The 19,084-nt window shown below is 32.2% G+C and overlaps 1 protein-coding gene across 1 annotated transcript; it reads right to left on the bottom strand.

Annotated features, from left to right (window-relative positions):
* Window positions 1-7,097: 7,097 nt before the first annotated feature.
* Window positions 7,098-17,657, bottom strand: LOC145743457 (uncharacterized). Its single transcript, XM_082561422.1, has 11 exons — window positions 17,544-17,657; window positions 16,943-17,121; window positions 15,243-15,410; window positions 14,529-14,762; window positions 10,192-14,373; window positions 9,607-9,732; window positions 9,301-9,423; window positions 8,985-9,104; window positions 8,770-8,895; window positions 8,089-8,285; window positions 7,098-7,712 (listed from the first exon to the last, which is right to left on the bottom strand). Exons 1-11 carry the CDS (start codon window positions 17,609-17,611, stop codon window positions 7,611-7,613), a joined length of 5,625 nt encoding a protein of 1,874 aa, XP_082417548.1. The 5' UTR covers window positions 17,612-17,657; the 3' UTR covers window positions 7,098-7,610.
* Between the last annotated feature and the right edge of the window lie 1,427 nt (window positions 17,658-19,084).

Here is a 19,084-nt window from a genome sequence, read left to right as displayed (position 1 = left end):
ATTTTACAGTTAAATATACGGTTTGTAGGCTCTGTTTAACTTTGAACACGCAACTTCATCTTACGAACTGGTAAACCGATTTTATTTTTAATACATTTTTGGTAACTATTTGCGACTAGCACAGTTGAAAGTCAGCCAATAAGCTAGCCAGGATATCTCTTTGTTGGTGTGCGTTTTTATAATCCTTTAATTTTAATCGACTTTGAAGTATTAATTTGTTTTGGTTATTATAAAGTCTTTGTTAAAATTTGTTTAGCAAACGATATATTTTTATTTGTAATAATAGTTTGTTTGTGAGTTTTCTAATTTGAATTAATTGGTTAACTTCATATTTGGTATTAGTTTTTCTTGTTGTTACTATTTTTTGGAATAATTGCGTGTTTGGGCAACATTTTTTGTAACATTATGGATAAGATTTTTAGCAAGATTAGTGGTAGTAAGAATAAGACAAACCCTGAAGCTGTTTTTCAGTTTTCCACTGAAAATAACAATTTTGAGGACGACTTTTTAGAAACTCATAATGTTGTTGCCAGTACTACACTTAGTCCCCGATTTCCTAATAGCCCCGCTAACTATACTAGTATTTCTACTCAGGCTGACCTTCCTAACCAGACTCATTTAACGGCCTGGGCACATTTAGAACCAGGACCTTCTCAGGCTTATGATAATACATTGCCAGCACAGACCCCGATTAAGTCTAAGTTCGTGTCCATTATGCCCCAACCCTTAGATACGCCCTTTGGTACTTTTCCTTCTTCTTCTTCTTCTTCTTGTGGGCGAACAATGCCCACAACAAACTCTAATTGGGAAAACACGTTGGGTGGTTATAAAGCAACATCCACGCCCGCATACCAAACCCGTTTGTTCGATGATTACCCGTCTCGAATTTCTTCGTTACCTGAATTTCGAGAGTTTACCGATACGTTAAGGCGCTCTACTATGTCTTTACCTACGTTTATTCCTAATGATATTAAACTATGGTTTAAATTGGTAGACCGTTGTTTTCGAGAGGCAAACATCACGAACCAGGATTCCAAGTGTGCTATTATAGTACAAAGTCTTGATAAGGCCGTGTTAAATAAGATTGACTTTATCTTACACGACCAAGATGAAATTACACCTTACGATCATTTTAAAGAGAAAATGATCGAACAATTTTCCAAAAGCGAGGAATCTATGTTGCACTCGCTTTTATATGAAATGGAGACAAGAAACCATCAACTTTACTAAACCAAATGCTCAAATGCATCCACTTCCAAAAAGATGATACTTCTTTGTGTTTAGTCCGACTCATGTTCTTACAAAAATTACCGCCACAAATTTCTCTTGTTCTTCGTTGCCAATCTCACAAACCGTTAGAGGAACTGGCACAAATGGCTGATAACGCGATGCCCTCGATGAGACAGTTAACTTCCATAACCCAGACTAAGGAAACTTCAAACCAAGATTTAATTAACGATCTTTTGGGAGACAAGATCGTCGAATTAACAACAAGCTAAGCAAGCTAGAAACCACTTCAAATAAAGCACCCCGTTTTCCAGCAGGGTATCAAAGGGACTCACCCCGCCAAGGGGGAACTCTCGCAAGTCGATACCCCCGAGCGACCCCTTTTTCCGAGCACACCGATCACCACACTCAGGGACAACACAATCTGGCCAGATTAGCTCCCTCTACTCATCAAACTCATCAGCGACATGCTGCAAACTCAACTATGTGCTATTATCACAGCACTTACGGTGACCGAGCTCGGAAATGCAACCCGCCCTGCAATTACAGACCAAAAAACTACAATTTTCCCATGATGCGCAAGTAAATCATGGGAAACAGAAAAACAACTCCATTCTTGCTGATGTCAACATGTTGACTAATCACTTTCTTTACATCAAGGCTTTAAATATTAATAAATTTCTTCTTATCGACTCAGGTTCGCGTTATAACCTAATGCCCAAAACAACGGATGACAAATTAAATGTCATTCAGTACCTCACAGCCGCAAATGGTACAAAGATTTCAGTCTTTGAAAAACGAGAACTTGTTCTCGATCTGGGTATATCATATATCTTCCAAGACGAATTCTTAGTTACCTCCGTTGACGCTTGGATTATAGGTAGCTCATTCTTAATCAAACATTCTTTATCGGTAGATTTTGCAAACAAACAACTAACCCATAATCCCACTCAGCAATCTTGTTTGTTATACAATCAACCCACAACAACAATCCCAGATGTACCTTTTAACGCTACAAACGCTTCTTTGAGATTTCACAACATCTCTAACTTAGAACAAGAACATATTCATAATTCAACTACCGACACCCGCGACGATGATCCCAAAGGGGATATTACGAAATTCAACTCCGGTAACAGTACAATGCTGTCTACACTGACAAACCCCCAGGCTCAGCAATCTGTAGCCGTAAACCTGTCTGGAGATGTTTCAACTACGAACACTGTTAGACGATTAGTTGATCTAGGAGATGAGACGTCATCTTCTTCTTCATTTAAAGCTAATTCACATTTCAGTAACAAAGTTGACATCACAATTCCAGAAGCGCAACAGGCAATGACTCAACCAAAAGATGACGCTGTTATCAGCGGACAATATTACGACTCTCTTCCTATAAAAGAAGACGCTTCTCGCGTTAGAGAAACCCCTTTGCAAGTTCAATGTCGCGAACTAGCTCCCCTCTTTCCATACCCCGATCTGTCAAACCATCTCAGAAAGATCGCTGACAAATTTCCTAATTTACTTAAAAAGGAGTTTCGCCAAGGCTACCTGATTCATGGTTTTACACATCGAATTGACACTGGAACTTCGCTACCCGTATCATGTAAAGCACGCCGACTTTCACCAGAAAACCACTAATTAGTCGAAGAAAAACTTAATGAAATGTTGGACCAAGGTATAATAAGATTATCCAACTCTAACTATTCCAGCCCTCTACATTTAGTCAAGAAGAAAGACAACTCGATCAGGCTCGTTTGCGATTATCGAGCATTAAACAAAGTCACTACCAGAAACTCTTTCATAATGCGCAAGAACGTCGAACTGACCCACCGCCAGTATACAATACCACAACGCAAGATGAGCACTACAACAGAAGACAACACGTCCACGGCAACAACATTTAACCCAATCTCTCACAACCGGCTGCAGAGGAGTCGGGAGTATAAATTAATATTTTTTTTAAGTCCCTTAACCAATTATAAACATTTGTTTGTTTTTTTTTATCGCGTAAATTGGTCATCTACAACGATTTTGTTTTACTATTATAAGTTTTGTTTAAATCATTTTTGTTATGTTTTTTTTTGTATAATGTAACTTTCTGTATAACTACTTTATTGTCGAAAATTGTTATAGTTTATTTTTAGTGTAAAATGTTTTTTTTTAATATTATTGCGATAACAGCCAACCTAAAAATTCAAAATTTTTTTATTTACCAAATTTATTTTTTTTCAGTTACTACCAAAATTCTCTTGTTCTTGAAGGGGTGGTGATATAGGATCCAATGTATAATGCTATACATTTGACCCTAGTGCGAGTTGAAATGAGTTCAACGGGTTGCATAATCAAAAGAGAATTATTTGTGATTAAATACGTGCTGATTCTTTGGAGAAACAATAAACTCAAATGGCACGGGCAGCGGCGATAATTAACAATACATTTCTCTTCGTCAAATCACCTGCACAAACGCCAAAAACAGAATATTCTCAAACGCACGAACAGATGGTAATCAATATTCAACAAAAACTGTCAATAAAACCCATCTAAAATCATGAACAGAACAACATTTTAATCAGCGCCTTTTTGGTGCTATAAAGAATAAACCAAGAAAAGGATTAAACCCAAAGCAGCCCTCGACTCATTAAAAACTCGTACGTCAATCACCACCCGTCAGGCACAACAACATTTCGGGTATATAAACCCAAAAATATTCCAAAATAATAAGGAGATAGAATAAAATACTGTCCGGCGGCTACGGCGACGAAAGGGGAAAAATTGGTATCTGAGAAACTTGAGATGCAGTAGAATAATTACTGATCTAGGTTACTTAGTATACCGGTCTCTACCCGGACGTCGACCCGCAGCCATGACATTATATGGCACAGTTATCGTATAATGTTAGTTGTACAAATATTGTATTTAGTAACAAGTTTAACGCCCTTTTATAGAGTAATGTAACTTTTATTGTAAATGTATAAAGTTAGATGTATTATGTAGTTTTATTTAGCGTTTTTCACGTTTGTTTGTTGTTTTAATATAATCCGTCACCACAAGAGTTATTAGTGATCTGACAACAGATAAACAATTTAGTTTAGCGGTAATACATAAATTAACCTTCCGATCAGGAGTCTTAGACATTACCAAACCAGTTAATAACCAGTTTATAATAATGATAGACATAAGTTTGTTAGTAATAAACTGCTATAATTAAATAATTGACAACAAGTCCTACACCGTAAAGGAAATTTATTCGCTATAGCAACAAAATAAAAAAATATTTTTTGTTTATCCTTAAATTAGAAATGTTTATTAATTTTTTTTTATATATATCTTCATCCTTGATTTGGAAAAGTCAAATGCGCGACTTAAACCTAGAGTAACATTATTTACTCCGACCTAGTCCCGAGTTGCCTGTGGTTTAAAATATTATAGAATATAATTGCCTACTAATTATGCTGCTGATTAAGTGCTGGCTCAGCAGGAGTTTATACCGTTTATATCGCCTTACTCAAGGTCGCTACAGCATAAGATCAGTGGGAATTAAACCCACGACCTCATGTGTGGTGTATCAAGTGTTCTTACTACACCACGCTGCCGATTATTGACGTTCCTTTGTCAACGCTTTCATTAATTGGTCTTCTTTATTACCGGGACATAGAATTACATTTGTTACGCCGAGCAAGTTTAAAGTTTCTTTTGGCAGTTTCGGAATATTATAGATTATAATCGCCTATAATAAAACTGCTAATAAGTTTTGGCTCAGCATGAGTTTAAAGCGTTTATAGCGCCTTGCTTAAAACCGTATTGCAAGGTATGAAAAGTACAAAGAAGTAACTCTTACCAGGACAGCACTGCGTGTTACAACTTCCTGGACTAGACCTTACACAAGAACCACAAGAACCGGCTTTCCTTGAAATGTAAGGGAAAAACTGCGTTCCGCCTCCGCATGACCTAGTACAGCCTGCCCAGCTGTAAGTGCAAGGTGTAGAATCGCACCTTAGAATCGCACTTCTACTACGTCTGCGGCGCCTAAAATTAATTTAATTTTGGTTTTTTGCACATTGATAAAAGTAAATAATAAATACGATATACAATTAGTATTACATCAATGCGACGGGAAAAAATGAAAAAATCAATTTAATGATTTGAAACATGCCAAAAGTAATAAAGTTTATACAAAGATTTTATAGCATATTATGGCGAGGTCACCAAACCCAGCTTTAAAAATGTAGCATGACGCCTTGGGCCGCCCCTTACAACAACAACACATAAAGATTTAAAAAAATAAAATCCATGCATAATATGGTTTAGTGAACGATATATATATATATATATATATATATATGTCTAAATTTTAAATTTGTTTTTAATTTAACTTACCATGCATTGGACCCGCTTAATAAGAACATTAAAAAAACCAATAACAAACATGTATTGGTTAAATTCATTCTATTCTAATATTACAAAATTAACTTTTAAACTTACAATTTTCTTAACAAATTTTTTTGAAATATAAACCTATTAATTTAGTATGTTTTTTAATATTTACAGAAAAATATTTAAAAAAATGACAAAATATAAGTAGTAGACTACTCTAAGACATTGTAGTCTATAACAGATTTTCAAAACTTTGCAAGTAGCAGACTGTTAATGGCTTTTAAATAAAAGAATGGGTTTTAAAACAAGGAAAAACCAAGGTGCTATTTTGCTTATTTGCAAGTTAGCAGAATCTATTTGCAACCAAATTAGTCATCTTTTTTAATATGCTTTGCTAGAAGTTTCTTTTAATAATATAACATCTTCGAACATTAAAATTTAATCTATAGAATTTTAAGAATGAATTACTTCATTTGTAAAATAGCTTCTTCTTACATTACAAAAAAAATATTAAATTTATCAAATTTAAAAAGTTCTAAATTAACGCATAAACAACAAAACTGTAAAAAATTTACAAAAGTATATTAATTTAATTTTTTTTAAGTATTTGTGTAATTTATTTTTATGTTTGGTTCAAAAAATTTGCAAACTTTTAAATGAGTAATTGTATATATTTCGTGTTTTGCTGTGATATTAATTTCGGTTGCTGAATTTTAATTGTTCAGGTGTATGTATCGTTTTATGTCTAATCTGTATAAACATGGTAGTCAACAAAATCAGCTTTAAAGTATCAATCTTTATATTATATTAAACAATTAGGAATCTAATTGCAATAAACAAAAAAGTAACCCATTTTTTTGGTATTTATAAGCATTAGACCAAAATTTTAATGGGTGAAATTAATCTTTGATTTTTAAATCAACAAACAAGCGTTTAAATTTATAAAAAACAAACAAAAAGTAATTCTATCAGCCATTTTTAAGTTGTTGATATCAGAATATACATTAGACAACAAACAAACAAGCATTTAAATATGATAAACAACCTAAATCCAATTTTTTAACCCGTTTTCAGGTTTATAATAGTATAACATACAATTGACCAAAATTTAAAAACCTAATAATGATCCTTAAATTAAAAAAAAAACCTATTGGTAATTAGTAAAAATTAAATTTTGAAAATAGGAGGATTGGAACACAATATGATTATAAAAAACACTTTAAAATTTCAGAAATTAATATACATAAAATCAAGAGGGATTCTATTTTAAAATTCGGATAAGTAAGAATTATCTTTAAGACTCAAGGCCAAATAATATAATTAATATTTTAAATATTAGATAATTTTTGTGTTTATGGAAATAATAAATGATAACAAAAAATTATACATTCTATGATAAAGAATAAGAAAAGAGTTTTCATTAACTAAAATCAAAGAAATAAACATGAAAAATATTTACAATAATTAAACTCAATTGTAATATAAAGAGACCAGGTTTTAAAAAAACAGAGAAAAATATTGTGAAAACCTAAATCAAATTAAAGATTTTAATATTATTATACTAAAACATTTTTAACTACAGTAGAACTATCATTAACATTTAAACTGTTTGGCAAATGTTTAAAAAAGTTTTAAAAATGATGATTATCGACTTTATGAAAACAATTATTGGCAAGTTTATAAAAAAGGAGAGGTTTATAAAAATAAAATTAAAAAAAACTAAACCGTATTGCAGACTAAATATACATTTCAAACAACAGTTTAAGTATCATAAAATATTTTAGAGTAACAAAAATGTGTTTGGCAGTTTAATAAAAATTATGATTATCGACTTTTTGAAAACAATCTTTGGCTTTTTGAAAACAATCAAGTTTATAAAAAAGGTTGGCAGGAACAATAAAATAAAAATAAACAATAAAAAATGTAAACCTTATTGTGTATTGTAACAGCAAAAATTGTAGTTGTCTTATAAGTAATATTTTTTTTGTGTAAAATATAAGACAACTTTTTTATAAATCTTCTGTAGCAATATTGTCAACTCCAGTTGGAGATAAAAAAGCAAAATCTGAGTTCACAGATGAAGTTTGTCTGGATTGAGTACATTTATAAATCTGTTAAAACATTAGTTGTAATTTATTTTTAAATTTAAAGGTTTAATTACAGCAGGTGGCATAACGAAACATGCAAGTCACAATAACAATCAAACTAACTGTAATTTTTATTCAAGAAGAATGCAAAACCTTAATCAGCAATTTTATAAATAAACAATATCCAAATTTGATTCTTAAAAATGAGTCAAAACTACAATAGTTATTTGCAAATTATTGAATAGGGCTTAATAAAAATGGGTTTGGTGACTATGGTATACTACAAAACCATGTATATATAAATATTTAATAATTTTAAAAGTATAATAAATATATATTTCTTTCTTGTCACTTTAATTACACCAAGAAAAAAATTTAAAAATAAATAAATAAAACTTACCCTTACAACTGCTAAGAGCACGAGCAAAACTGCAGCCACTCCACCCAACCCATAAACCAAATATTTAATCAAGATATAATCATTACTGCCATCTTGTGGAAGATTTGTTGGGTCATCTGATTGGATTTTATTTTCGTTGTCATTTTTTAGATGGTTGCTGTTAAAATCATTGTTGTTGACTTTCGTTGGTGCCTTTTCTGTAATTTAAAATTGCAATATGAAAAAAAAAAATTTTTTATTTGTTTTATCTTGAATTTACAAAAAAGAGAGTTAAAAAAAACGATTATTAAAAAAAAAAAATCCCATTTTTATGTGGTGGATATCAATATGTAAAGTAACCCTGTTATTACTTTATTTAATTTTTTTTATACTTAATTATCCTCAATGTGGAGTGGTCAATTTAACGCTCTACCTAGAGTACATCAGTTATCCCAACCCAGTTTTAAGTTGACTTTGGTAATTTGGAATATTATAGATTATAATTGCTGATAATTATGCTGCTGATTGGATTTAGGTTAGACAGAAGTTCATACCAGTTAATGCGTCTTAAATTTCTAATAAATGGGAGCAAAGGGGCTTAAACCCATGAACTAAGTCACTGAATCCAAATAATCAAAATTACGCTGTAGTTTTAATAAACTTCTCAAAATTAGATTTTGTTTCATAACATTTTAAACTTACCTACACATTGACCATCTTTATATTGCAAAAACTTTCCACAATCACAATAAAAACTTCCGTTTTTGTTTACACATTTTGCTTGGTTACTTTTACAGATTTTCTCTGTTGTCAAACATTCATCTACATCTAAATTGTATCAATTTAATGAAAAAAAAAATTTTTGTTACTTTAAAAAGGTATTTTTTCAGTTTATAAAATAACCTATATTTTTTTACCTTCGCAAACAATTCCATTTCCCCTGAAGCCAGTATTACAAGCACAAGTATAACTACCAACTGTGTTTTCACATGTTGAATAAGTTGAACAATTGTTTTCTTCAAAACATTCATCTATATCTAAATAAATGATTCCTTACGTCATTTTTTTATTCAATACAACATTTTTACCTTACATCATTTTTATATAAGTAAAATCACAGAGTCAATTTTTTTTTTAAAAATGGCAGCAAAAAATGTACGTTTGATGATTAAAGCAGTTTTTAGTTGAAATCGGTTATGAGTAAGGCGTTTTAATTATTAAATGAAATTTAACCTTTGCATGAAAACCCATCACCAGTAAATCCATCCTTACAGTTACAAAAATAATCTCCAATTTTGTTTACACAAATTGCTTGGGGATCACACTTATGATCTTCATTTTCACACTCGTTAGTGTCTAAATATAAGATTTCTATATTTATTATGTTTAAAAATAAAAAACTAAGTCGAAAGTAACTAATAAAGGGGAGAGAGATGCTAAACTTGCAATTTCTGACAGAGAAGAAAAAACGGGATGTTACATTTATGTGTACAGTTTTACCTTCTTATTTCAAGCATTAAAAAAAAAACAATTTTTTACCTTCACATATTTTAAACCCATCGCCATGGTAACCAGTTTTACAAACACAGTCGAAACCGACCTCTTTATCCTCACATTTCGCCATTGGGTGGCAGCGGTAAGAACGAATTTGGCATTCATTTATATCTAAGAATAAAAAATATTTTAAAATGACTTAAACATAGAGTAACATAAGTTACTCCGACCCAGTCTCGAGTTGCCTGTGGCAGTTTGGGATGTTATAGATTATAATTGCCTGATACTTTTGGTGCTGATTAATTGCTGGCTCAGCAAAAGTTCATACCGTTTATAGCGCCTAACTCAAGGGCGCTACAGCATGAGAGCAGTGGGGATTAAACCCACGACCTCATGTGTGGTGTAACAAGTGTTCTTATCACTACACCACCCTGCCGGTGATATTAAATTATAAATTAACAAAACATGGTATTTTTTATGACCATGATACTCTTAAATTGGTAGTGCACAAAAATAAATTTTAAATAACAAAATATAGCCGCGTTTCCCAATGTCTTTAAATTTACAATTAAACAAGCATTAATGAAAACTTTTAAGGTACCAAATAAAACTAAACTACTATCCACTTACTTTCACAATAAACACCATTTCCGGAATAACCAGTACTACACTGGCAACTAAAAGAACCATTAGTGTTGGTGCAAGTTGCTAAGTCATGACAATTGTCAGTGTTGGTTTGACATTCATTTACATCTTCACAACTTTTACCATTTCCAGAATAACCAGTACTACACTGGCAACTAAAAGAACCATTAGTGTTGGTGCAAATTGCTAAGTCATGACAATTGTCAGTGTTGGTTTGACATTCATTTACATCTTCACAACTTTTACCATTTCCAGAATAACCAGTACTACACTGGCAACTAAAAGAACCATTAGTATTGGTGCAAGTTGCTAAATCATGGCAATTGTCAGTGTTGGTTTGACATTTATTTATATCTTCACAACTTACACCATTTCCAGAATAACCAGTTATGCACTGGCAACTAAAAGAACCATTACTATTGGTGCAAGTTGCTAAATCATGGCAATTGTCAGTGTTTGTTTGACATTCATTTACATCTTCACAACTTACACCACTTCCAGAATAACCATTTCTACACTGGCAACTAAAAGAACCATTAGTATTGGTGCAAGTTGCTAAGTCATGGCAATTGTCAGTGTTGGTTTGACATTCATTTACATCTTCACAACTTACACCACTTCCAGAATAACCATTTACACACTGGCAACTAAAAGAACCATTAGTATTGGTGCAAGTTGCCAAATCATGGCAATTGTCAGTATTGGTTTGACATTCATTTACATCTTCACAACTTACACCACTTCCAGAATAACCATTTACACACTGGCAACTAAAAGAACCATTAGTATTGGTGCAAGTTGCCAAATCATGGCAATTGTCAGTATTGGTTTGACATTCATTTACATCTTCACAACTTACACCACTTCCAGAATAACCATTTCTACACTGGCAACTAAAAGAACCATTAGTATTGGTGCAAGTTGCTAAGTCATGACAATTGTCAGTGTTGGTTTGGCATTCATTTACATCTTCACAACTTACACCATTTCCAGAATAACCAGTACTACACTGGCAACTAAAAGAACCATTAGCATTGGTGCAAGTTGCTAATTTATGGCAATTGTCAGTGTTGGTTTGGCATTCATTTGTATCTTCACAACCTACACCGTTTCCAGAATAACCAATTATGCACTGGCAACTAAAACAACCATTAGTATTGGTGCAAGTTGCCAAATCATGGCAATTGTCAGTTTTGATTTGGCATTCATTTACATCTTCACAACTTACACCATTTCCAGAATAACCAGTTATGCACTGGCAACTAAAAAAACCATCTAAATTGGTGCAAGTTGCCAAATCATGACAATTGTCAGTGTTGGTTTGACATTCATTTACATCTTCACAACTTACACCATTTCCAGAATAACCAATTCTGCACTGGCAACTAAAAGAACCATTAGTATTGGTGCATGTTGCTAATTTATGGCAATTGTCAGTGTTGGTTTGACATTCATTTACATCTTTACAACTTACACCATTTCCAGAATAACCAGTTATGCATTGACAACTAAAAGAACCATTAGTATTGGTGCATGTTGCTAATTTATGGCAATTTTCAGTGTTGGTTTGACATTCATTTACATCTTTACAACTTACACCATTTCCAGAATAACCAGTTATGCATTGGCAACTAAAAGAACCATCCAAATTGGTGCAAGTTGCTAATTCATGGCAATTGTCAGTGTTGGTTTGACATTCATTTACATCTTCACAACTTAAACCATTTCCAGAATAACCAGTTATGCATTGGCAACTAAAAGAACCATTAGAATTGGTGCAAGTTGCTAATTCATGGCAATTGTCGGTGTTGGTTTGACATTCATTTATATCTTCGCAACTTACACCATTTCCAGAATAACCAGTTATGCATTGGCAACTAAAAGAACTATCCAAATTGGTGCAAGTTGCTAATTCATGGCAATTGTCAGTGTTGGTTTGACATTCATTTACATCTTCACAACTTACACCACTTCCAGAATAACCAGTTATGCATTGGCAACTAAAAGAACCATTAGTATTGGTGCAAGTTGCTAATTCATGGCAATTGTCGGTGTTGGTTTGACATTCATTTACATCTTCACAACTTACACCATTTCCAGAATAACCAGTTATGCACTGGCAACTAAAAGAACCATTAGTATTGGTGCAAGTTGCTAAATCATGGCAATTGTCAGTGTTGGTTTGACATTCATTTACATCTTCACATCTTACACCATTTCCAGAATAACCAGTTCTGCACTGGCAACTAAAAGAACCATCTAAATTGGTGCATGTTGCTAAATTATGGCAATTGTCAGTGCTGGTTCGACATTCATTTACATCTTCACAACTTACACCATTTCCAGAATAACCAGTTATGCATTGGCAACTAAAAGAACCATTACTATTGGTGCAAGTTGCTAAATCATGGCAATTGTCAGTGTTGGTTTGACATTCATTTACATCTTCACAACTTACACCATTTCCAGAATAACCAGTTCTGCACTGGCAACTAAAAGAACCATTACTATTGGTGCAAGTTGCCAAATCATGGCAATTGTCAGTGTTGGTTCGACATTCATTTACATCTTCACAACTTACACCATTTCCAGAATAACCAGTTATGCATTGGCAACTAAAAGAACCATTAGTATTGGTGCATGTTGCTAATTTATGGCAATTGTCAATGTTGGTTTGACATTCATTTACATCTTTACAACTTACACCATTTCCAGAATAACCAGTTATGCATTGGCAACTAAAAGAACCATCCAAATTGGTGCAAGTTGCTAATTCATGGCAATTGTCAGTGTTGGTTTGACATTCATTTACATCTTCACAACTTAAACCATTTCCAGAATAACCAGTTATGCATTGGCAACTAAAAGAACCATTAGAATTGGTGCAAGTTGCTAATTCATGGCAATTGTCGGTGTTGGTTTGACATTCATTTATATCTTCGCAACTTACACCATTTCCAGAATAACCAGTTATGCATTGGCAACTAAAAGAACCATCCAAATTGGTGCAAGTTGCTAATTCATGGCAATTGTCAGTGTTGGTTTGACATTCATTTACATCTTCACAACTTACACCACTTCCAGAATAACCAGTTATGCATTGGCAACTAAAAGAACCATTAGTATTGGTGCAAGTTGCTAATTCATGGCAATTGTCGGTGTTGGTTTGACATTCATTTACATCTTCACAACTTACACCATTTCCAGAATAACCAGTTATGCACTGGCAACTAAAAGAACCATAAGTATTGGTGCAAGTTGCTAAATCATGGCAATTGTCAGTGTTGGTTTGACATTCATTTACATCTTCACATCTTACACCATTTCCAGAATAACCAGTTCTGCACTGGCAACTAAAAGAACCATCTAAATTGGTGCATGTTGCTAAATTATGGCAATTATCAGTGCTGGTTCGACATTCATTTACATCTTCACAACTTACACCATTTCCAGAATAACCAGTTATGCACTGGCAACTAAAAGAACCATAAGTATTGGTGCAAGTTGCTAAATCATGGCAATTGTCAGTGTTGGTTTGACATTCATTTACATCTTCACATCTTACACCATTTCCAGAATAACCAGTTCTGCACTGGCAACTAAAAGAACCATCTAAATTGGTGCATGTTGCTAAATTATGGCAATTGTCAGTGCTGGTTCGACATTCATTTACATCTTCACAACTTACACCATTTCCAGAATAACCAGTTATGCATTGGCAACTAAAAGAACCATTACTATTGGTGCAAGTTGCTAAATCATGGCAATTGTCAGTGTTGGTTTGACATTCATTTACATCTTCACAACTTACACCATTTCCAGAATAACTAGTTCTGCACTGGCAACTAAAAGAACCATTAGTATTGGTGCATGTTGCTAATTTATGGCAATTGTCAATGTTGGTTTGACATTCATTTACATCTTTACAACTTACACCATTTCCAGAATAACCAGTTATGCATTGGCAACTAAAAGAACCATTAGTATTGGTGCAAGTTGCTAATTCATGGCAATTGTCGGTGTTGGTTTGACATTCATTTACATCTTCACAACTTACACCACTTCCAGAATAACCATTTACACACTGGCAATTAAAACCACCTTTTGTATTGGTACAAATTGCGTCTTCTGAGCAGTTATGTGTTTGTAATAAACATTCGTGTACATCTAGATTTAATTAAACCATTTTGTCAATATTTTAGACATACTTAATAACATAATATTGTAAAAAATTAATAATATGGAGATAATTAGGAATTAGACTTGGAACCTTTTGATAAGCGTATTGTGACTTAATTTTTTTTAAACAAAAGTTAATTTACCATTTGAACAACATTCACCATTCCAACCATTCATACATTTACAACCATTTTGCACGATAGTACCACCATTAAAGCATTTTTGGTTGCATTTTTTTGATTCGTTAAGAATTGGACATTTTTGACCGTTACAACTCTGCTGGGTGAGGATAACTCTTTTCCTGTGAGATAGCCCTTTACTGCCACAGGTGGTGGAACATTCTGACCAAGAAGACCAGTTCGAAGTTGCACAATCAACTAAAAAACAATTATGTGTTCATTTTTTGAAAAGCCTTACATGTTTTAAATCCTAAAAATTGATTTTGCCTTTTTTGCAATTAAATTACATTATTTTTTACTATATTTATAAAATTGTCACCTCAATTAATATATAAGAATACCTAAGTTAAAACTTATATTTCGATAACAAACAAAAAATATTTGAAAATGGTTAATACATATTTGGTAAAAGAATATTAAAGCTTGGTGGACCATATGTGTGTGTTAATTTGGTATCTGTATTAAACTCTGTTAATTAAAAAACAATGTTATGTTGACTATTCAAACTTCCAGCCCAATCAAACTTCTTTTTTTATTTATGGTAGCTGTTAAATATGAACTATTAACAATATGGTATTGTCTATTTATTAAGCCATTGTTTTAGTTAAGATCAATAATGCGAAAAGTTTAAAAATCTGAAATTATATTTAAACCAAACTTGATTGAAATAAATAATACCTGGACAACATTGTGAGTTACAAGATCTTGTTTCACTTGAACTTCCGGAACAGGAACTTCCTCCACATCTGCTCGATCTGGAAACTGAGCGAGATCTCGATTGTTTTCCTCTTCCACAAGATTTCGTGCATGACGACCAAGTTGTCCAGCCATTCCATAAACATGATACTAAAAAACAAGAAAAGTTTAGATTAAAGAGAACCCACTAATTACCATATAAAACGCACTAACTTTAACAACGAGACACTTTTTATTAACCCCAGCTTACTCGTGTATTATCCTGTTTGGTTATGTGTGTCCTGTGTAGTAAATGTGTTGTTTTGTGCGGTCATGTGCCAGTCTGAAAAGTAGAGCAGTTTTCGACAAGATCTCTGACGTGCAAGCGTAAAAATGGCATGACTGCGCGTACACTTGTATGTTGGAGTGTTTTACTTAAATTTGGCTTAAATATACAAGTCATCAATATTGAGTGTGCGCAATTGTTTTTAAAAACCACGCATGCACACTGTTAATTTCGAGCGGGCATTTTTTTCTCGTGCCTGCACGCTGCCCTACTTTCCAGACTGGATCATGTGTGGTAAATGTATTGGATCTCTATTACTTTCGCACGCCCCAATTTAACAAGGCGTTATGACCTAAGTATGGCAATTGTTCAACCAGACATTAAAATTTGTTTGAAATATGTTTTAATGAGTATAACTTAGTCCGCTTTACGAGTCAGATGTGTTAATGGGTAAACTGAATATGTGAGGGTTAGGGTAAGGGTTTAATTTATGCAACCTCTTTGTTTAATTATATGTGCCATATTTCGGTTACACACCCTGTTTATGTAGGGCATGCGAAACTAATAGAGGTCCAATGTATTGTCCTGTGTAGTAATTAGTAAGACCAATATTGAAGTGTTTATAAAAGTAGGTTTACAAATAAGTTTAAAAATATTAAAGAATGATAAAAATAGAGCAAAAAGAATTAAACTAAAAACCTGAAATTTAAGTAAAATAATCACATTTACATCAGTTGTATTCTGACGAACGTCAGCTCTTAAAATTTAACATATTTAAAATACTTAAGTCATCAACTACTTAATATTATAGAAAAAAAGTACAATTGACCACTTACTGTAAAAAGAACGAACAAATTATTTTACATTTACGAAAAAAAATCTTTTTTATGGCACAAAGTAATTACCACCACCTAGTACAACAGATTATTATTAAAAGTTATAATCAGTAATATATAATAAACACTTACATATTATGTTTATTATCGTTGGTTATAATAGTTAAAATAAAAACACGTGTTGTTTGTTTTTAAATTATTGAACCGTAATAAAGTTCTTTCGTTTATCCTCAATATAAAAACATTTATATTTTATCATTACATCAACGCTTTTATTAATTGATCTACTTTACAACCTAAACATTATAAAGTTACAATAGTAACCACAACCAGTCTCGTGTTGCCTGTGGCAGTTCGGGATATTATAGATTATAATTGCCCAATAATAACGCTGCTGATTCAGTGCTGGCTCTGCAGGAGTTCATACCGTTTATAGCGCCTTACTTAAGGGCGCTACAGCATGAGAGCAGTGGGGATTGAACCCACGAGCCAATGTAGAGTAGAAAGAGTTTTTACTACTACACACCACGCTACCGGTATTGCGAAGTATAAGTTGAAAAATATAATGAAGTAACTCTCACCAGGACAGCACTGCGTGTTACAACTTCGCGGACTAGGCCTTACACAAGAACCACAAGAGCCGCCGCTTCTTGAAACGTAAGGCGAAGTCTGAACTCCGCCTCCGCAAGTTCTTGAGCAGCCTCTCCAACTGTAAGTACAAGGTGTAGAATCGCATCTGCGCCTTCTCCGTCTGCGACGCCTAAAATTATAATTTCAATTTTTAGAATAGCAGCATGACGCACTGGACAGCATCTTATAACATAACCAGATATTAAAAAAAAATAAAATCCATACATTAAAAGACTTAGTGGACCATATGTCCAATTTATACGTCAACCAATTTAATAAAAACTGCCGTTTGTGGCGCGCAAGTAAATCATCATTTGCAAATATTAGAGAATTGTGGCCACATTACAACAATTAAAATTCCAACTGTAAAGCGAGCTATCGACTAGTTATTATAAAATTATATTAATAGAAAGTTTGTTTATATTTTTAGTTCTATTTAAAGCTCGGTACGTGCACTAAATAGAAATTGTCATAGTGTAACAGTGCATAAATAATTTTTCTTTTATTTTAAAGTAGCCTAATTTTTAAAATATGTTTTAAAATTTAACTTACCAAGCATTAGATTCGTTAACTAATAATACCAAAACAACCAATGACAAACATGTATTGGTTAAATTCATTCTATTCTAATATTACAAAATTAACTTTTAAACTTAAAATATCCTTTAAATAAGTTTTTGCATTATAAATATATTAAAATAATTATAAAAAAAACATAAAAAAGACAAACTATAAGGATAAAGCTCTTTTGACACAACAGTCTACAACAGACTTCCAAAACTTTGCAAGTAGCAGACTTTGAATTGTTTTTAAATAAAAGATTAGATTTTAAAACAAGGAAAAAATGTGGTGCAATTTTCTTAATTTGCAAGTTAGCAGAATCTATATAACATGCAACTGAATTAGTCATCTTTTTCAGTATACCTTACTAGAAGTTTCTTTTAATAATATAACTAGAAGTTTCTTTTAATAATATGGAGTTTTAAGAATTAATTGCTATATTTTGTAAACAGTTTTTTGTGACATAACTAAAAAATTATTAAATTCATATATTTTAATTAATTTTAAATAAACGAATATACAATAAAACTATTTTAAAATTATATATTAATATATTTTTTTTACCCTTTTTAAAAACATTTTTTGTAATTTATTTTAACCTATAATTCGAAAATTTACAAACTTTTTAATGAGTAATTGTATATATGTTATGTTTCGCTGTGTCATTTATTTCGGTTGCTGAATTTCAATTCAATTGTTTAGGTTTATCGTTTTATGTCTCATATGCCAATAACAATATATTAGCCAACAGGTAAAAAACAACCAATCAAAGTATGACCTAGTTAAACTAAGCAGAAGACTAAATCGGACAATCCAAAACCTAAGGCAACTTAACTCTTTTGTTTAAGTTACTTAAAAAAATAAACAAATACGTTGTTATTAATTTTTTTTATTAGTTTATTCAAAAGCGAATCGAAGCTAGGTCAAGGCAACAAACGTTAATTTTTATCATAAAATGGTATAACATTTATTATGAGGTTGCAAATAAGCCTTTAATTTAAAATAAAACATATTTTATAGAAGGCACTTCGCAATAAAAAGTGCCCGCAAAGATTAGGTTATATCCAAAAGTGGGCACCAAACCGTTAATCCGTTAATCGTTACTTCACAAAGTTAAATTTTTCCTTAAAATTTAACTTTTAAGTTACTTTTAAAAATCGTTATCGGACCTGTTAACTTCAGTTTAAATGTGCTTCCGTTAAATTAAGTCCGTAAACCTAATATTTTTAAAAGTAAACAATGGTCATATAGGGATATATAAGTTTAACAATACTGTTTTTCGGGTTTGAACGTCGCAATTTTTAAACGATGTTTGTAACTACCATCTGGCCGCCGTTATTTTGGCATTATGTCAGTTTTGAAAACGATATTTAAAAAAAAATGTCATTTCTTTGTTTGTTTTAATTAAATTTTAACGTTAACGGTTAACGATAACTTCCGTTACACCTTTCGTTTAATTTAACTAAATAACGTTAACGAAGTTCATGTATTGTGTAACGAATAACCATTTAACGAAATTCCTTTTTCGGTTA

The sequence above is a fragment of the Corella eumyota genome, chromosome 2, assembly GCF_963082875.1.
Source record: "Corella eumyota chromosome 2, kaCorEumy4.1, whole genome shotgun sequence".
NCBI lineage: Eukaryota > Metazoa > Chordata > Ascidiacea > Phlebobranchia > Corellidae > Corella > Corella eumyota.
The sequence above is the reverse complement of the archived record's forward strand: the minus strand, read 5'-3'. Positions and strand labels throughout refer to the sequence as shown.

What these genes read in the sequence shown, in the direction of transcription:
- LOC145743457 (XM_082561422.1), bottom strand. Translation starts at nt 17,611, where the DNA reads ATGAATTTAACCAATACATGTTTGTCATTGGTTGTTTTGGTATTATTA. An exon ending in AAATGGTGTTTATTGTGAAA is followed by an intron (nt 9,733 to 10,191) that starts GTAAGTGGATAG and finishes TTTTATTCTTAG; the next exon opens with ATATAAATGAATGCCAAATT. An exon ending in TGCTCTTAGCAGTTGTAAGG is followed by an intron (nt 7,713 to 8,088) that starts GTAAGTTTTATT and finishes ATGTTTTAACAG; the next exon opens with ATTTATAAATGTACTCAATC.